Source organism: Eptesicus fuscus, chromosome 17, assembly GCF_027574615.1.
Source record: "Eptesicus fuscus isolate TK198812 chromosome 17, DD_ASM_mEF_20220401, whole genome shotgun sequence".
In the NCBI taxonomy this organism is placed as follows: domain Eukaryota; kingdom Metazoa; phylum Chordata; class Mammalia; order Chiroptera; family Vespertilionidae; genus Eptesicus; species Eptesicus fuscus.
The window spans coordinates 61,716,257-61,736,720 of record NC_072489.1 but is presented as its reverse complement, the minus strand read 5'-3'; the positions used below and the strand labels follow the sequence as shown (position 1 = coordinate 61,736,720).

Below are 20,464 nucleotides of genomic sequence, written 5' to 3'. Positions count from 1 at the left end.
AAAAGGCCATAGAACCTGAACAGACACCTCTCCCAAGAAGACGTACAAATAGCCTATCGATATATGAGATGTTCAACCTCGCTGGCAATGAGGGGACTGTACATCAGAAATACGGTGAGAGCCCACCGCACGCCTGCTGGAAGGGCTGTTATCAACAAGACAGGTGATAGCAAGACTGGAGAAGAGGGAGCCCTCGTCCGTGCACTGCTGGTGGGGAGGCTACAGCCACTCTGAGTCCCTCAGAAAAGCTGCGACTAGAGCTACCACAGGACCCAGCAGTCCACGCCCGAAACCTGTATGACCACGTTAACCAGCATCACCCCGTAAGTTCAATAAAATAAAAAGGATAATTGCCAAATGGGAGTGTCGTTTGCAGAAGGACTTTCTCATGAGAACTGTGTCTGAGAAGGTTGCAGAAGGAAATGAGAAGTTCACGCTTTTTGCTATCAGCAAAAGAAACTGCCGGTGCGGCATTACATCTGCCCGTGACAGATGGCTCCTCGGTGATACTGAGCATGCCGTCGAGGAGGAGATAAATCTCCGGCTCAGGACTCAGGATTTTATGAGTCGCTCTCTGAAGTCCTGTCCTAATCACATTTTACTCGCCACCCAACCATCCCTGTGTTTAAAGCTGCTGGCTCGTCTTCCTGCGGCCGTAAAGGAAGTAGCGCTTTGTGATGTGGGGGATGGTTTTGACTTTTGAGACCAGCTGGTCACTTTTCTGTCTGTGGTTCTGTCTCGCAGCCGTGTCCTTGGCTCTCGCTCTGAACGGCGTCTGCACAAACACGATTAAGCTGATCGTGGGCAGGTGAGTTCCCCGGAGAAACGGCTGTGACCGAGGCGCTCGGGGTCACCCGTGCAGGCACCTGGGCCGCAGGGAGGGCACAGCACGAGGCAGATGCCGCTCGGCTGGCCCCCCTCCGATGCTGTCCTGGGGTTGTGTCCTCAGCACAGGTCTTTCCTCCCTTTGAATTCCCAGCCCATCCCAGGAAGCAGGAGGTCGGTAGTAAAGAGGGTTCCACCGACTCCACTTCCTTGTGGGCCGGGGCCGGGGCCGGGGCCGAGGCCGGGATTCCCAGTCCATCCTGTGCTCCCAGGGCCTCTGACACCCACTCGCTCATCGGTTTTGCCTCCAGAATCAATCAGGTCACCCTTTACCGTTCTCTCGGGGACGAGAAGGGTGGATCGGCACGGAGATGCTCTTACCTTCCTGGGAAGTGATTTCTGTTCTCCGTGTCTTGCCTTCTTCCCCGCCTGCCTGGGAGGGCCGGTCTCCGTAGAGGAGAGCAGCCAAAAGGCCTGAACTCGAGACCTGCCTGGGCCCTGACCAGGTGTTGGCCTCAGGCAGGTTATCTCCCCGCAGAGCCTCGGCCTTTACTGATCATCTGCTGGGGGCAGGGGAGGGACATGGGTCGGCAGGCGGTCCATGACCTGGGCTGCCACGCCCATGAGCAGCCCGTGCTTAGAGCTGCCAGGGGCCCTGCTGGAATGCTGGTTCTCAGGCCTGCCTGCTCGGAGGTGTGGTTCAGTAGGGGAAGACTCTGATAGATGACTGGAATTGATTATTGGCATGGTATTGGTGATTCCTGGGGCCTACCTCCTAGAGCTGGTGGGGGGGGGGGTGAGCCCGTGTGTGTGAACGGTGCCCCAGTGCGTGTGGAAAAGGGGCCTCATGTTTGCAGCCGTGCCCAAGGTGGCGTTGCTGGGTTGACTCCTTGAGAGGTGGTTGGCCATCGGCCACCGCACACCTGGGAGAAAACCCTCCCTGGAACGAGGCAGAATGGCAGGGTGAGGTGTGTGGGTGCAGGAACCCATTGGGGGGCAGGGTTCAGAGCTGGCCCTGTGTGACCTGGAGGGGGTACCCTTGGAAGCCTGCGTTCTGCACTTGTAAAGTGAGATGCCCCGGGGGCGGCCGCAGGGTTGTCACGGGACCCGCACAGCTGCGCACTCAGCACCATCTGATCCCAGCCCGAGCCCAGGCTGCGGCAGGAGGCCCGTGCACTCCCCTGCGGAGGGCGCTCTCCCACCGCACTGCGCGGCCGGGCACTCGCTCATGGGACCTTCGGGGTCCTTTCGGGGGGAGCTGAGCCCTGCTGTCTGGGGAGAGCCAGCCGGCCACCTAGAGTCCCAGTGAAGGGACAGGAGCCCCCCTGAGGCTTGGATCCCGAGGCAGCCTCAATGCAGGGCCCTGGGCGGGTGGGGTGCTGACGTCACCAGCGCTGAGTGAGGTTCCTCCTGAGCCCCGTTCCCCTCAGGCCTCACCTTGTAGGTGGTGGCCTCTCCCTGACAGAAGTGGAAACAGGCTCAGGAGGCACTTGACCTTCCCGAGATCAGGACACTCCTGGGAGGCAGAGCAGGAGTTCAGCTCGGGTTTCTCTGACCCGAGGCCTAAGCTCTACCCGGACTGTCTGTCTGTCCGTCCTGTTTGGGACCCTGGGCAGAGCTGGGGTGTGGCCGGAGGGGCTGGGGTGTGGCTGGAGGGGCTGGGTGTGGCCGGAGGAGTTGGGGTGTGGCTGGAGGGGCTGGGTGTGGCCGGAGGAGTTGGGGTGTGGCCGGAGGAGTTGAGTGGAGGGCTGGCGGGGTCAGCTTGGGCTCGTGACGGCAGCGTTTACATGGAACGTGTCCATGGTGTCTCTTGTAGACCGCGCCCCGATTTCTTTCACCGCTGCTTTCCAGATGGGGTGATGAACGCGGAGATGCACTGCACGGGGGACCCCGAGCTGGTGTCCGAGGGCCGCAAGAGCTTCCCCAGCATCCACTCCTCCTGTAAGTGCCGCGGACACGGGTTCCCCGCGGTTCCCGGTCGCCCCACGGGGTCAGGGGGGGGACAGTGAGGGTGTGTGTGTTGGGCTCTGTTTGTCTCCTCGCTGTGGGGCGTCGGCTCACAAACAGGATCTTCAGCTTCAGGATAAGCGTGGACGCGGCTCCAGGGCTCAGAAACGTTGGTGCAGCTGCCCAGCAGGTGTCACACGTGACCTTCATCCACGTCCTGTGACTCGGGTGCTGGACCGTGCTCCCTGGGCCTGCTGCCTTGTAGCTCCGGGTTCACTCTAGTTTATTCCCTCAGGGACGGCGCTGTGTGTGTGTGTGTGTGTGTGTGTGTGTGTGTGTGTGTGTCTGTACCACTATGTAGCACACATATGTATACATGTATGCCTACACACAGTATGTAATCTATTATAGATGTTCCAGCTGGGACCAGCCTTAAGGTCAAGACTAAATAGTATGAATGGGGTACAGGGAGGTGTGGTAGGAAGAGAGGGGTGCAGGGAGGTGTGGTGGGGAGAGGGGTGCAGGGAGGTGGTGGAGAGAATAGGGTGCAGGGAGGTGTGGTGGAGGAAGAGGGGTGCAGGGAGGTGTGGTGGAGGAAGAGGGGTGCAGGGAGGTGGTGAAGAGCGTGGGGTGCAGGGAGGTGTGAAGAGCGTGGGGTGCAGGGAAGTGTGGTGGAGGGAGAGGGGTGCAGGGAGGTGGTGGAGAGAGTGGGGTGCAGGGAGGTGTGGTGGAGAGAGAGGGGTGCAGGGAAGTGTGGTGGAGAGAAGGGTGCAGGGAGGTGTGGTGAAGGGAGAGGGGTACAGGGAGGTGGTGGAGAGAGTGGGGTGCAGGGAGGTGTGGTGGAGAGAGAGGGGTGCAGGGAGGTGTGGTGGAGAGAGGGGTGCAGGGAGGTGTGATGGAGAGAACGGGACTTGGGAGGGTGGCAGTGCCCGCTCTGCCCGGCACCAGCTCTGCGAGGACCTCCCTGTGGTCAGTGGGGAGAGGACGCCCCGTCCTGTGGGTGAGGGTTGGGATAAGCGATGCTGGCCCCGGCATTTTGCAGCGCAGCCGTTCCCAAGCGTTCGGTGCGTTGTCTTGTTTGATCCACTCGCATGTGTCAGGTACTTGGTGTTAATGGACGTCGTTGTCCGTGTTGCTCTATCGCCAAAGCCGAGGTTCCGGGCTGTCGTGCACGTTCGCTCCGTCGCGTTCGCCGAAGGGCTTCGTGTTGGGCACGGTGCCAGGCGCCGGGGATACAACGGTAAACAAGATGCATCATGCCGGCCGGCACGGCTCAGTGGTTGAGCGTCCACCCATGAGCCCCTCCTCGCCCCCGTGGGCCACGTGTGGTTCCTCATGGCTGTTCCAGACCTTCGGCTCTTAGCTCAGACTTCCAGTTTGGGCCCAAGATCGTTCAAGATATGACGTGTATTCTAAAGATGAAAATTCAAATCACCACATGTCCTCTGTAATAGACACATTTTGGGATGTGGGTAGATTCATGGATTGATAAATGGGTGAAAGGAAGGAGAGAAATCAGTCCATCAATCAATCGATCGATCAATCGTGAGCCAACGTGTTTCACAAAACCCTCCTCTGGAAAGTGTCCAAGCCCTGAGTGGTGCCGACCTCAGCTGGCGCAGCCGTGGGCACATATGCCTCTGTGTTTTCTCTGACCCGTATTGGTGTGCGCATCCTTAGAAAGGTGTGTCCTTCTTTTCCCTTTCGCATGAAACTCAGAGACATCCCCGAGTCACTGCCCTCGGGGTCCCCAGCCGCCGTCCCCCTCCAGTCTCCTCCTCCCGCCTCCCAGGGCCTGGGCTGCCTCTCCCGTCCGCTGGCATCTGCTTGGGAAATGCAGTCACTTTAGTGGTAGCTGGACCAGCTTCGTTAGGAGGCGAAGTCGGCCGGAGGACATGGCACCGCTCTCTCCCCAGCCACGTCGGGGGTGTGGGTGGCAGGGCTGGGCCACCTTGGGGAGAAAGGAGGACCAGCAGGACCCACTGCCCTGGCCCAGCCCCAGCTGAGTGAGGGACGTCCCAGGTCCCAGCAGCCGGAGTCCCAGGGACACTCGGCATCTGCAGCGCCAACACCTTGTCGCTGCCACCGCTCCCAGCACGTTCTTGCCTGTGGACCCCGAGGTGGAGAGCCGGGCCTGAGGGTCCCTGGAACGTCACCCCGTTTCCTCACTCTGCCCCGGGGGAGAGGGTTCGAGGAGGTGCAGCGCGAAGGCCGCTGGACGAAGGCTTGGCTGTGCTTCAGCTTTGCGTTTAAATCCTTCCCAGGAATGAAACTTGGACCTGGGTGACCTCCCCGACGCCCGGGTGCACACGTGCCATCTTCCCCTTCCGTCCTCTCGCATGGAGGCCCCCGATGCCTCGCGGCTCCTCCATGTTTCAGGCCGTGAGACGGGCTGAGCGTCCCTCTGAGCAGCTGTGGACGAAAGGGGCCACATGCTGACCTGACAGCTCAGGGGAGGCCTGCGTGGCCGTCCTGCAAACTCAGAGACCTAAAGTGACCACAAAGGATGGTCTGAAATTAAACTTGAACTAAAAGCAGTGATGGTGGGCAGTCACCTCCTAGGCTGCTATCTTCCCTGACAAGGTCAACCATTACCGTAACTGAGTCTGTCTTTTTGCATCTATGATAACACACCCTTGAAATGTGTGGGTAACTTGTAACTTCCCCTTTTCTGGAGCCCCTGGGGCACAGCCTAATGTGCTGGGCACCAGGACAGATACCACCAATTCCTTCATTATCATGTTAATTGTTCCTGCACCCACCTAAGTATGTGTCCATCATTTTAGGTTTTATCCAATCCCAGGGGTTTCTCCGCTTTGCTTTCTCCCACCTCTCTAATCTGTCACCAATGGATTTCATGTAACCCACCTACGTCCCTTCCTTTGATGGCAATGTATAAATACAGATGTAACCCGCCATTCTCCGGAGCATTATCTCAATTCATTGAGGTTCTTCTTCCTGGCATATGTTGACAGTTTGGCCCAAATAAACTCACAAAAATTCTTTACAGATTTCAGTGGTTTTTTACGTTAACACAGCCGAGCAGCTTCTTGAATAATTCACCGGGAATTCTAGTCTGGGATCCCCAGCCAGGCTGGAGCGAGTTGAGTTTTCTCTCCATGCGAGTCAGGGTTCTCCAGAGAAGCGGAACCAATGGTGTAGCTATAATGAGATTCACGGTGAGGAATTTTAATACATAATTCATGTAATTATGGAGGCTGAGACGTCCCGCGATCTGCCATCTGCAGACAGGGGGACTAGGGGGCGGGGTGGGGCAGAGAGCTGGGGGTAAGTTCCAGTTTGGGTTCAAGGCCCAAGAACCAGGTGCTGATGGCGAGGGTCCCAGTCCAGGGGCGGGAGGCCGGCATTCCAGCTCACGCTCTCCAGCAGTTTCTCCCTTCCTCCACCTTTCAGTATGTTTTTATTTATTCCAGAGAGGAAGGGAGAGGGAGAGAGAGAAACATTAGTGATGAGAGAGAACCATTGATCGGCTGCCTCCTGCACACCCCTTACTGGGGATCGAGCCCACAACCCGGGCTTGTGCCCTGACAGGGAATCGAACCGTGACCTGCTGGTTCATAGGTCGACGCTCAACCACTGAGCCACGCCGGCCGGCCATACGCCCAGCACTTTTCCAGGGTCAGGACACCGGCTTCCAACAGCTCCTGGCTGCGTGGACTCTCCTCCGAGGCCTGCAGCGCTGTTTCCTGCCGGGACGCCCCTCCAATGCCCTGTGACTCCCGCTCCTTCCCAGGACCTTATACACAGCGATGCCTCCCGGTCCCCTCAAGCTTTCTCTCCTCCGAGAGCCCATTTGTTCCTTTCCTGACGCTCTCCACGGTTTGTCATCACTTCTGTTTCTGCTTCCTCAGCTAAGGCCAAGAACCAAGCCTCTCATTGTTGGAGCTGAGCTTCATACCTGGCCAGCTGTGTAGCAGGAACTGAATACATGTTTGTCGGGAAAACACCTTTAAGGTAGAATCCTTAACCTTCCAGCCCAGGCGGAGATGTTGATGGTCTTGTGACGTGTGTGTCTTGTGACATTCGCCTATTTTCCTAGATCCTGGCAGGTCAGGTTCTTCGTCTTGGACAAAACCTTGCATTGTGTTAGGGAATCAAGTCATCTTTCTCTAGACCAGTGGTTCCCAACCTTCCTAACGCCGCGACCCTTTAATGCAGCTCCTCATGTTGTGGTGACCCCCAACCTAAAATTATTTCCGTTGCTACTTCATAGCTGTAATTTTGCTCCTGTTATGAATCGTCATGTAAATATCTGTGTTTTCCGATGGTCTTAGGCGACCCTGCTAGCGGTTCTCAACCTGTGGGTCGCGACCCCCTTTCTGGGGCTCCCACGCGCCCACTCTGCTCATTCCCAGGAGAGCTTCTGGCTGGCGGGCCAGTGGGTGTGTTGTCGGGATTGACGAGTGGCTGCTGCGGTGGCTGCTTTTTCTTTAAAACAAACACACGGAATTGACTGAATCCATGACCCACTGTCCCCTGAGCCTCATTCCCACATGGAAGGTTTGCTCAGTGATTGGAAGGCTGTCAGTCTTACCAGGGGGCGGTGCAGGCGGGAGCCGATGGATCTGGTGCAGGGACAGCCTGTGAAACACAGTGCAGGGAGCGGGGGCCACTGCTCTCTCCTGCTGCTGACGGAGGCAGAGAAGGCAGAGCGCCCTGAATGGAGGGGGGTGTGGGCATCAGGCACGCTGCCCCATCGGCTGCTGACTTTGACATGCTTGATCTACACTGATCTGCCTTATCTCACACCCATGTGAGAATGGGCCTTTTTCTTGGTTCTCTCTATTCTTGTTTGTTTTGTTTTGTTTTGTTTTGTTGTTGTTGATCCTCACCTGAGGATATTTTTTTTCATTGATTTCTGGAGAGTGGAAGGGAAGGTGGGTGGGGGAGAAGGAGAGAGACATCACTGTGAGAGAGCCACATTGATTGGTTATCTTCCTCATTTCAGACATGCAGACCAGGTACATATGTGTCCTTGACCAGGAATTGAACCCACGGGCGGACACTCCAACCACTGACCCACCCCAGCCAGGGCGGGCCTCTCTACTCTGATCCCTCTCGGGAGTGTCCCAGCCATTGTAGGTTTGTAATAACTTGTGAAATTTGTAGGGCCAACGCCATGTCCATGTCGTCAGGGTTGGCTGGTTTGTCTTTGCATACCAGTCTCAGTGGCTTAACACCCAGAAGGCTGTTTCCGCTTCTCCATGTAGGGTTGTCATCCCTCAGGGCCCAGACAGACAGGCTCTGCTCTCACCCAGCGTCCCAGGGAGACGAGAGCCTCGGAGTAACACTCGGCTCCTGCAGCTTCCTCCCGGACGGGACCCCCGTCAGCTCCACAGGCACCCCTCGGTGGAGCTCGTCACGTGACCACAGGTGCGGGGCATCTAACCTGTGGACTGGACGAGAGCCTGTCGTGTTCTGCCGTGTTCTCCGTGTGGTTGTGGCTGGTCCCGTCCTCTGCTCTTCCCTGTGTGTTTGAGACTCGGTTCCAGGAAAATCCTTCTCAGATTTGATTGGCCTTTTGCTGCCTCCAGGGCTCCATTGGGGGAGCGGTGGCTTCCTCCTGTCCCAGTGCGTTGTATGTTCCCGTCGTTTACCCTCCGCTCTGAAAAGGCCTGACACAGTACTTAGTAGCTAATCCACGGGCACTTGATGTTCTTATTGCTCTTGTAAATTTTATATTTTAAATTGAATTGCCTAGCTGATGGTTTCCTGCTGTCCAGCAAGGCAGTTGACTTTGGTGTATTAGTTTTTTTAATGCATAAATTTTCTAACTCTCCTAGTAATTCTAATTCCTTGTCTGTCAATTATTTGGGTTTTCTACACGGATAATTATATCACCTGCAAATAATGACAGTTTTATTTGTTTTCTTTCCAATTGTAAGCCTTTCGTTTGGTTCTCTTATCTCACTTCACTGACCAGGATTGCCCCGGTGACCTTCTGGAACCCCTGTGTCTTATTGCTGCTATGAAGGGGATCTTCAGCATTTTACCGCTAAGCATGACCTTTTTGGTAGACTTCCCTGCCCCCCTGCTCCCCATTTCCTTCTATTTCTAATTTGCTAAGGATGAATTTTGAATGTTGTGCATCTAACAAGTTGGCATTTTTCCCTTTAATGTGTCAATGTGATGATTTATAGTAATCACTTTTTAAAACATTAAGCCAGTGTTTATTCCCGGAATTAACCCACCTCAGTTAAGATGCATTCCCTGTTCACTCGCTGCTAAAAATTTGGTTGATAATATTCTGTTTATGAATTTTGTAAATATCTTTTAAGTGATATTGGTCGATTATTCTCATTTCTTGTACCACGCTTGTCTGATTTTAGAATCTCTGTTACCACACCAGAGAGAAGTACAAAAAAGATGTACAAGACCTACAAAATACACTAAAATGGCTGTTGAATTTTTATATGATTTATAGCTTAACTGCATGGTGGTCAGATGATTGATCTGTAAAAATGGCTCGTCCTTTGATCTTAAGATCCCAGGCTGGATTTGAGGCTTGGCATGTGGCCGGTTTTCATAAATGTCCCACGTGGCTTTAAAAGAACGTGAATTTTAAAATCGTTGGACATGACATAAGTCTCCTTTTGTTCTGAGCAATGTAGAACCACGCAATACCTCAGCTCTGACCAACGTACCTGGTAGCCCAGCCGCTCCATCTTCTGCCTGAACAATGCCCTTTGCATGTCCTTCTTGGCTGTACCTTGTGGTAACACGTGTATTTCATTTCTACGTGTTCCTTCGTTGACAGCCTTGGGCGGCCGCTTTATCACGTTGGGATTCTGATCTGGCCGTCGCTCCCCCTGAGCTGTGAGGGTGTTACTCTGAGGTTTTGTGCGTCAGTAGCTCGGTGTTTTGAAGTCAGGGGTCTTGCTCCTTCCTTGGCTTCCTGTTCTCCGTTCTGGATGCTTTCGGCGTCTTGTGTTTTGTTGCGTGGGTTTCCTGTCACAGCTCTTGTAGGAGCGTCATTGGCTTTCTAGCCCTCAGGTGTGTGTCCCTCAACATCCTGAGAGATCCTCAGTCGTTACGTGTGTCCATATTGTTTCTTCCCCATTTTCCTTTCATTTCTCTCTAATGTGGAACTCCAGTTAGACATCTGTTAGCCTTTCTCACCGTGTTATCCACGTCACTTAACCTCTCCTTCAAGATGTTCATGTTGTCTATCATCTATCTATCTATCTACCCATCACGTTCCAATTCTAATTCTCTATTAGGTTTTGTCTCACATGCTATTTAATCCATTTACTGAGTTTTTATAAAAGTTCAACGTTGGTCTTACAAAGTACCTGCTTCGTTATTTTTTTGTGATGATTCGTCTCTGTCTTTCTTTTTATGCTTCCCCGTAGTTTCCTTAAACCTGTTGCAAATAATGATTTTACGTTCTGTGCCTCTTACTGTCTAACGTGGTTGTGAGTCCCGTTTTCCTGCGTTGTGCCCTGAAATCTTTTGTGTTAGACTTTTCTAACTCTGGGTGTTTTACTTCTCCCCAGAACTTTATTTGGGGAATATTTTGACGTCTGGGTTGAGATCTCACGGATGCCCAGCCATTCGAGTTCTGTGTAGAAACACCCAGTCTCCCCTCCACGTTTCTCCCTACTCTCACCCTCCGTCACAGTCACACTTCTGACACCAGCCGTGTGGGGGTCTTCCCACACCAACCGATTCTCCACACCAGCCAAGCGTCCTACAGTTTAACTCAGTTCTGACGCTGAGTGTCAGATCCACAGGCTCAGGCCTCAACCCCACAAGACTGGCCCCCACACTTCAGATCTAATCCCAAGTCCAAGGTGTTGCCAGTGCATCTGGCCGATCAGCGATAAATCTCAGGTTCCCGTGACTGCCTCCTGGGTTTGGTTCATTTGCTAGAGCGGCTCACGGAGCTCAGGGAACACTGACACCTCCCACTTTATTACACTGACACCTCCCACTTTATTACACTGACACCTCCCACTTTATTACACTGACACCTCCCACTTTATTACACTGACACCTCCCACTTTATTACAGGGTGTGATGAAGACACAGGCGAATAGCCAGATGGAGAGAGACGCAGGGCAGCGTCTGGGGGCAGGGGAGGGCCACCAGGTCCAGAGCTCCTGCCCCGTGGGGTTGGGGTGCATCACCCCCCAGCATGTAGACGTGTTCACCAGCCTGGAAGCATCCAGACCCTGTGCTGTTGGGATTTCTTTTTTTTTTTTAATTAAGTTTATTGGAGTGACATTGGTCAACATGAACAAGGCTTCAGGGTGGGTCTCTGTGTTACAAAATTTGTTCGTTGCACCGTGTGCCCACCACCCGAAGTCCAATCTCCTCCTGTCACCATATTTTAGGACCCTTCCCCCCGCCCACTCCGCCCCACCTCCTTCCCTCTGGCAACTACCACACTGCTGTTTCAGTTTATATCTCACCTAGGAATGAATCCTATGGTTCTTAGCTTTTTCTGTCTGACGTATTTCACTCAGCATCATTTTCTCTAGGTCCATCCTTGGTTGCAGATGGCGATATTTCCTCCTTTCTTATGGATGCGTGCTGTCGCTGTGCATGTGGACCACATCTTCATGATCCAGTCCTCGATCGCAGGACACTTCGGTTGCTCCCATGTCGTGGCCACCGTGAATGATGTTGCAATGAACACAGGGCAGGATTTCTATCTAGGCTTCATCACGTAGGCTGATTAAGTCTTCATTTTGCTCCCAGCCCCTCCCCAGCTCTGGAGAATGGGGGATCGGGCTGAAACCCCAAGCTTCTCATCACCTGGTCTTGGGGTGACCGGCCTCCATTCAGGTCCCATCCAGGCACCACCCGCGTCGCCTCATTAGGATAAAAGCTGTTCTCGGTGCTCTTATCACGTAGGGTTAGGAGCTCTGTGCCAGGAACCGAGGGCAGAGACCAATATGTATTTCTGTTCTCTCACACCTTCCCTCCTGTGAGGCTCAAGTCCCCAATCTAGACGGCTGGGGGTCTGATCAGAAGGGTTGTTTTTTCCTAACAAACCCAAGTGCAGGTGGTACAACATCTCACCAAAGGCAGGTGCATCTGAGGCATCTCCTCGATGGTGGCTGGGCAGTGGCGGTCATTACAGTTTCCAGGACTCCTGAGGTCCTTGCCCCCCAGGAGAGGGTAATCCCATGAGCACCCTGGGTAAGTAAGGGCTACGGTCTTCGTAGTTGTTTCTCAAACGTGTACGTTGCCATTCGAATCTTGCTATCGCTTTTATGTCCTAGTAAGGCCTTTGGAAGTAAAATGCAATTATTTTTCATAAAAATGTTATCTTTATGTAATCCTGCCCAGGCTCTTACCAGCTCCCCTAACGGTGATATGGAGCAGGGTAATCTCTCCCTCCTGAAGTCTTGTTCTCATATTTATGTTTCTGATCATTGTGGCACATCATCAAGACGGGAAACGCGAAGGCTGTCCTGGGGATTGAAACTGCTTCCGATCTCGGTGACAGTTCGTAACTCTCTCTAGGGTAAGGAGCAGCATCTAATAAGGATTCTTCATTGAGTAGTGCGGGGTGAAGGGGGGAGGGCAGAGTGGCTTCTGTCATTTCAAAGTCCTTAATCCTCCTGGGCAAGGCCTTGCCCACTCCCAGGACCACAGGATTGACCAAAGGGCAGCCACCTTCTCCCCACAAAGCCCGTTCTCCCTGCCCCTCATGCTTCCTCAGCGCCTTCGTGCATTGTGCCCAGGTGGGATATTTTTCCCCCAAAACACAATCCTCTTTGAAGATGCAAACTGGTGCCACAGAAGGAGTTTATTGTCTGCTTCTTTTCTGTTTGCATTTCCTGCCTCTGACATTTGCTTCCAGGCTAATGACGAGCATTTTAGTTCCTTTTCCTTTTCCCCATTGCTCATGCTCAAACAAGACTGCACTGTCATTTCCATTCTGAGATGGACATTGCACCTGGCTCAGGTGGCTTAAGTATCGCCCTGCCCAAAACAGGGGTCAAGGGCATGACCTTTGGTGGCCATGTGTGTCTTTCTGCCCCCAAGGACTGTGGCCTGTTGCAGGAACACGTAGCAGGGACAGCCATGTTTATATCCATTCAGTCACACATGAACGGTGACTTCCCTTGCTCTTCCCTCCGTATTAACTCCATTCCGATGGCCACACGCCTGCAGGGCATAGAAACAAATGGGCAGTTAGCAGTCCTGTGACTGCCTTCTGCAAGGAATCCTATGGTGATTTTTTTCTTTTCTATTTAGAAATAATTCACAGTTGGTGGTGGTTTTGTAAAAATTCGTTTTTATTGCTTTTTAGTGAGAGGGGAAGGGAGAGGGATAGAGAGGTAGAAGCAGCAATGAGAGAGAGAGAGACATCATCGGTCAGCTGCCTTATGCATGCCCCCTGCTAGGGATGGACCCACAGCCGGGCATGTGCCCTGACGGTGAATCAAACCAGCAACCTCTTGGTTCATGGGTCACACCACCCGGGCAATTCATTTCTCTAAGGGCAGTGTTAACCTTCAGTAAATAATTGACTATCTGAGCCTCTATTTCTCATCCATAAAATGAGCCTATTAAATTATATCAGGACCAAATCATTTCCCCTAAATTATCTAGTTGAATTAATTGATATTTTTTAGGCTGTTGAATTATTGCCACCAATAATTGCAATGAACTCTTGTCTTTAAAAGACATTTTAAAGGAATTATTGGTGTGAGATTCAGATTTCAAGGATTCTGAGAATTCTCTTCAACCCAGCAGAGACAGATTTTGTTTCCTACATCAGACAGAGCGCAAGTATCCCGTGGCTGAGGGTTTAGAGAAGCGAGATTTTTTTTTTTTTTTGAAAAGTTACTGTGCATATTGAGTCTGCTCTGCAGTTTTCATCAAGATTTTTCCTTGAAATTTGAACTCTGGCTGGGTCGCTACATCGGATGATAATGAACTTCTGTTGATTTCATGAGGAAGAAATCACTGCCTTGCTGGGTGCTCCGTTGAATGGTTTCACCTGTAGGTGCACTGTAGACCCGCCTTCTCAGATTTGTAACCGTCTTCTTTCACCTTCTTATTGAAAGTGCAATTCCTTAATATCCTAGAATACTAGTGCATAGAGCTTGTCATAAAAAAGGAAACAGAACAAGCATCTTAGCTAGGCTAAACTATGGATTGAGAAACTGTGAAATTAAAACCATAACCAAGAAACTGGCCATATTAAGGGATTTGGGGTCATGGGGGCATGGAAACGGGTTCGAAAGTGAAATTTGTTTCTGAAGAATCTTGGAGAAAAGCAGGCATGGCTCCTGGCTGTCTGTCCCTCTCACCTCAGTGAGAGCTTCGGCGTTCTGCAGAGCGGGATGGGAACACCATCTCCTGATTCACCTCACGAGCCTTCGGGTTCGTTACTTTACAGTGGGGATGGTTTTGCATCTGCTGAGAGCCCCGAGTGCTGCAGCATGATGAGATCTTGAGAACCGGCTCTGGAATTCTCTCTAAGCAAGCATTGCGTTACATAACTCAGGAGCGCAGATTGCACGGTAGCTCTTGCAAAGGCTTCTCTTCAGGATGGAACTTTCCAGACCTGAGGCTGCACACAGTAGTGGCCACTGAGCCAGCAATGTGAAGAGCTTGGTCAGTAGGTCCCAAGCACTATGCTGGCAATTTACAGTTCTTCACAGACTAACCCTCAGGGTCACTCTGTGAATGGTGTGCTACCACTATTGTACAGATAAGGAAACTGAGGCCTTGAGGGGAGCTCACAGGTGTAAATGGCAGAGCTGAGTACCACCCCTGCTTGGTGTGTCTCAGGAACCCACGCTCCTCAACAGGATGGATGGATGGATGGATGGATGGATGATGGATGGATGGGTGGATGGATGGATGGATGGATGATGAATAGATGGATGGATGGGTGGGTGGGTGGGTGAATGGATAGATGGATGAATGCATGAATGGATGGATAGGATGGATGAATGCATGAATGGATGGATGGATGGATCATGAATGAATGCATGAATGGATGGATGGATGCATGGATGGATGGATGATGAATAGATGATGGATGAGTGGGTGGGTGGGTGGGTGAATGGATGGATGATGGATGAATGGGTGAATAGATGGATGGATGGATGGATGGATGGATGGATGGATGGATGAATGCATGAATGGATGCATGCATGCATGAATGGATGGATGGATGGATGGATGGATGGATGATGGATGGGTGGGTGGGTGGGTGGGTGGATGGGTGAATGGATGGATGATGGATGGATGGATGGATGGATGGATGGATGATGGATGGGTGGGTGGATGGGTGAATGGATGGATGGATGATGGATGGGTGGGTGGGTGGGTGGGTGAATGGATGGATGATGGATGAATGGATGGATAAAATAGATTTGGTCACATGCAAGCCTGGGAGGGCATTCTCATGGTTGAGAGCTTCATACCAGCCTGGTCCTAGCAGAGCACAGGTTTCCCAGAAGGTGCCAGTGCCATCCTGGTGGAGGGCATGAGGGCAGACAGGTGTCTGGGTGCTCTGCATCCTTGCCACTCACCACCTGCCAGGTAACCCCTGCTGTTTCTCTTCGGCAGTTGCCTTTTCGGGACTGGGCTTCACGACGTTCTACCTGGCCGGCAAGCTGCACTGCTTCACAGAGAGCGGGCGGGGGAAGAGCTGGCGGCTGTGCGCCGCGATCCTGCCCCTGTACTGCGCCATGATGATCGCGCTGTCCCGCATGTGCGACTACAAGCACCACTGGCAAGGTGAGCCTCCCCCTCCTCTGCCCAGGTGCTGCTGCTCCTCCACTCTTTCTGTTCCTGCCGCCCAGGCCGGTGGGACGCCCTTCTCCCCTCTCCCAGGGGTTCGTGCCAGTGGTGGCGAGGCAGCGCTAGGGCCGGTGAACACCCGCAGCCGCACAGCCTCAGCTCGGTCTCCCCCTCGTCACTCGTCAGGAGCAGCAGTGCTCACGGCGTGGGAGCTGTGTTCCTCCCACTCACGTATTAGGGGGGGTAACAAGGAGGCTCAGGTTTGCAGCTGGAGAAGGGACCCACCCGAGGCCTCGGGCTGCAGAGGAGGTGGCGCGGGGCAGCGGCCTGACTGAGATAGAGGAGTGGCTGCTTTTCTGTGGTGACTGAGCTGCCCAGCGTCCGTGGGCGGGGCCATCCCTCATGTAGACGTCGTTAACGTGAATATGATGAGGCTTCGTGACTCCATTTCTGTTTCGATTTGAGTAGCTGTGCCCAGGGTGGGAGTTCCTCTCGCGAAGTTCGTCTGGCTTCTGATGACACGTTCATGTCGAGTGAACAGCCGTCATCTCCCAGGCCTCGCTCGGGGTCTCATGCGGCTCCCAGCCCACGGGCAGCCTCGCTTCCTGCTCCTCCCGGACCCTCCCCTCTGCTCCCCGTGGCTTTCCCTGGTTTCTCTTCTTGGTTCTGTGTCCGAAATATTTCCAGAATCCAACGTCCGCGTCCCCGTCTAGTGCAAACCCCGTTGCTTGTTGCCTGGATGATTGCGATGCCTCCCTACCAGGCGCTGAGTGGGGGGGGTGAGGGGGCTAAAGAGAGGCAGACAGGAGCCAGTGGGGCCCCGGCTTGTGCTGAGGGTTCACCTGAGCCCGGAAGGGCCCACACCGGGAGCCTGGCCAACGTACGTCCTGCAGAATCACAGACTCCGCCCCTCGGTGTCCGCTGGGCCTGCCTTCCGTCTCTCACGTTGGCTAAGCCTCTCCTTCTTCTGGCTGGGAGCCTGCGGGGCCTCCCTGCCTCCATTTCTCACTTCCCCGGTGGCGCCTGCTCGCCCTGCAGGGCCGGCCCACGGGTGGCGTCCTCAGCGGCACACCCCGGGTCCCGCCTGGCCAGGCCACCCCCGTGGTGACCTCACAGATGGCACTTGTCCCTCGTGGCAGGTGTCACATAGCGCTTCACACACCTGCATGAGGCTCAGAGGAATGTGAGGCCCAGGTCAGCCTGCTGTGTGGGTGGCAGAAGGGCAAGCAAAGCCTTGGTGCCGGCTCAGCCTGGTTAGTAGCCACCAAGGTGGGAGGGGAGGGGATGTCTGAGAGAGAACGGTGAACCCGGCAGCCCGTCCCTGCCCCCGGCACCTGGGCTGTGGGGGAGGAAGGAGTTTTCCTCGGCCCCTCTCGGTTCTCTCCGCGGGTCTAATAATTAAACCAGCACGAGGTAGATTAACATGAGGAAATGGCCACGTTTAACTACATGCGTACGGGAGACCCACATACGTGAGAGAGTTAGAGGCCCCACATTCATGGCAGACTCAGAGACAGGACGGAAAGATGAGCTGTACATGACATTCTGAGCTAAGGATGAGGTACGCACCTTGACCTTCAGAGTGGAAGGGAGAGGGATAGAGAGAGGCCTCGATCGCTGCCTCCTGCACGCCCCCCACTGGGGATCGAGCCCACGACCTGGGCATGTGCCCTGACTGGGAATCGAACTGTGACCTCCTGGTTCTTGGGTCAATGCTCAACCACTGAGCCACGCTGGCCGGGCTCAAGGACACATTCTGAAGGGATGTGTAAGGTCTAGGAAAGTTTGCAGGGCCACCAAGTTCTTCCTCCGGTGCAGCTTCTCTTCCTGGAGGCCGTCAGGGCCCAGCCAGCAAGCAGGCTCCTGGAACACGTGCTCCCCGGAAGACACACGTGGCCCCTTTGAAGGACTCGTCATCGTAACCCCTCTCCCGGTTTGCTCTTTCTGCCTAGATTCGTTCGTGGGCGGCGTCATTGGCCTCCTGTTCGCCTACATCTGCTACCGACAGCACTACCCGCCTCTGGCCAACACGGCGTGTCACAAACCCTACGTCAGCCTCCGGGTGCCGGCCTCGCTGAAGAAGGAGGAGGTGCCGGCGGCCGACAGCGCGCCCAGCCTGCCCCCGGAGGGCGCCACCGAGGGCCCCGTGTGACCAGGGCTCAGGAGGTGGACGCGAGGAGGCACCTCTCCCACCGACGTCGTCACACGCGAGGTTCCTGCCACGTCCCCATCCGTGTTCCTCCGTCCTGCCTCACGTTGCCGCTGGCTCCCGCCACTTTAGATGTGGACCTGGCACGTCCTTGGATTCGCAGAGGAAGGACACGGGACCACCCGGGAGGGAGACGGGGACGAGGCTGGGGCGGGGGGTGCCGTGCGGTCCGTTCTGCCCCCGGAAGGTTCGCTGTCGCGGCCACTTCCCGTGTCTTCATGGTTGTGAAACAAAATAAACTCCCACGTGGAAGCCAGGAGCGGGGTCGTGGCAGGTCGTGGCAGGTTTCACAGGTGGGGCGGGGGGGCGTTGGGCTGTGGTCTCACGCTCGGCCTTGAGTCATGGCCCCGGGACCGAGCCCATCTCCTGAAGACCCACTGATCCCACAGCGTCCTCAGCAGGCGGCCCGAGCTCATGGCCTCGGAAGTGGCTCGGGGTGTGGGGGCCAGTGCAGTGCCTCCGGGCTCAGAGCTGCCTGCCCCGAGCTGCCGGTGAAGGCAGAGCCGACTCATCCCAGGCTCAGCTGTGGGCAGTGTGGACGGGCCCTGCCCTCCCCTGGACCCCCACCCCCGGTTCCCAGGCCCTCACTCTCGGGTGCAGGTGGTTTTCTTGTTGGTCTGATTGCCGTCCTACCTGCCTCCTGCGGCTCCTGAGTCAGATTCCGGGACGGGGAGCCCTCACCCCAGGTGACCCTCGGCCCCTGTGGCCGGGAGCCCTGCATCGGCCTCCGTGGTCCCCGAGGGAAGGATGGGGAGGAGGCTGGTCTGAGGGTGACCTCTCAGGGAGGGAGGGGTCTCCACAGCGACAGTGTGTGTCCACCTGAGCCCTGGCCACGGCGACAGGGTGCCCCTCACTTTCGGTTGGAATTTCACAGTCGGCTCACTATGCGCGCGCTGTGGGACCGCCATCGACGCCTCCCCTAAGCGATCCCCTCGTTGGGCCCATCAGTAACTCTGGGTCCTGCCTTCAGATACACCTCGCACGTCCCCACCCCACCGGGGCCCCCTCGCTGTGCCACCCGTGTCACCGCTGTGTGAGGCCTCCTGTCGCACGTCCGCCTGCTCCCTCCTCCGTCTCCCCTCGGGCGGGAGTGGGTGTCTGTGACCTTTCCCATTAACGGTTCTTTGCATAGAATGACGTCACGTGTGTGAGAGCCGGTTTTGTTGTTGCCGTTGATCCTCACCGGAGGGTATATTTGTTCCCACGGGTTTTTAGAGAGAGTGGGAGGGTGAGAAGAGAGAAACATTGATGTCAGAGAGAGATCGATTGGTTGCCTCCCACATGTGCCCAGCCAGGGCCGGAGATCAAACCTGCACGTCAGGTACCTGCGCTTGGCCAGGCATTGAACCCGTGACCTTTGGTCCACAGACGCTGCTTCCTCATCTGGAAGTTTCCCTCGCTCCTCTCCTTCCGTTGGTTGTTCCAGTTTCACCTTTTCTAAAACGTCATAAAAACAGTCACAGGCGTGTGGCCTCCTGTTCTCCACTTCTGTCCGTTCTGAGAGCCGTCTCCCCGATATCCACCCGTGTGGGTCTCCTGGGGCCTCTCCCCTTTGCTCATGGTGCCTCCTCTCCGACGCTCTAACGCTGCACGGTTGTTTCTGCTCCTGTGGCCCTCCCCGCCCGTGGCCCCCCTACCCACCCATGCCCCCCGTGGCCCTCCCTGCCCGTGGCCCCCCTACCCACCCATGCCCCCCCGTGGCCCTCCCCGCCCGTGGCCCCCCTACCCACTCATGTCTCCCCATGGCCCTCCCTACCCGGGACCCCCTACCCACCCATGCCCCCCCGTGGCCCTCCCCGCCCGTGGCCCCCCTACCCACTCATGTCTCCCCATGGCCCTCCCTACCCGGGACCCCCTACCCACCCATGCCTCCCCATGGCCCTCCCTGCCTGTGGCCCCCCTACCCCCCATGCCCCCCCATGGCCCTCCCTGCTCATGGCACCTCCCTGCCTGGGGTCCCTCCCCACCTGTGGCCCCCCTCCCATGGCCCTCCACACCCCAGTGTCCTCCCTCTTCCCCCTCCCCCGCCCATGGCCCTCCCCGCTCCGCACCCCGTGGCCCTCCGCACCCTGGGTCCTTCCGCATCGGCAGCTGCTGCTCAGTTCCATGAGCCTGGGGTTTCTCTCCAGGTCTCAGCTCAGATGCCCTCCCCACAACGTGAGGGTCCCACACAAAGGTTTTTCTTTCTTTTTTTTTAATAAATGTGGCACTTCTTAAAAATATATATATATTGGTTTCAGAGAGGAAAAGAGAGGGGGAGAGAGAAACATCAATGATGAGAATCATTGACCAGCTGCCTCCTGCACGCCCCCTACTGGGAATCAAGCCTGCAACCCAGGCATGTGCCCTTGACCAGGATTGAAACCGGGACCCTTCAGTCTGCAGGTCGATGCTCTATCCACTGAACTACACTGGCTAGAGCCAAAGGTTTTCCTCTCCTCTTCTCCTACTGAGTTCCTTCACGTCACAGGTATGGCATTCACATGTCCTCACGGGTGAATTGTGCTCCTTAAAGCTTATATTTTAAGGTCCTGACCCTGGGCTCCTCGATGGGACGTCATCGGACGGGTCCTAACCCAGCGTGCCTGGTGACCCTGATGAGGGGTCCGTTGGAGAGAGCTGCTCACAGAGGGGCGAGCCGCGAGGACGAGCGTCCGCGAGCCCGGGAGCGAGGCCGGAGCGGACCCTCCCCAGAGGCCCCCAGAGGCCCCAGCCCTGCGGACCCCGGGTCTCGGACTCCCGGCC

The 20,464-nt window shown here is 55.3% G+C and overlaps 1 protein-coding gene across 2 annotated transcripts in view; it reads left to right on the top strand.

Moving 5' to 3' along the window:
- Positions 1-17,724, top strand: part of PLPP4 (phospholipid phosphatase 4) — a 41,457-nt gene extending 23,733 nt beyond the window's left edge. Inside the window, exons 4-7 of one of the 2 annotated variants that reach the window (XM_008159504.3) lie at positions 745-808; positions 2,642-2,766; positions 15,337-15,507; positions 17,463-17,724. In XM_008159504.3, coding sequence (XP_008157726.1) covers positions 745-808; positions 2,642-2,766; positions 15,337-15,507; positions 17,463-17,662 — 560 coding nt within the window. In that variant the 3' untranslated portion in view covers positions 17,663-17,724. The remainder of the gene's footprint in view (positions 1-744; positions 809-2,641; positions 2,767-15,336; positions 15,508-17,462) is intronic. The other variant, XM_054728673.1, reaches the window with a different exon arrangement.
- Positions 17,725-20,464: the final 2,740 nt, after the last annotated feature.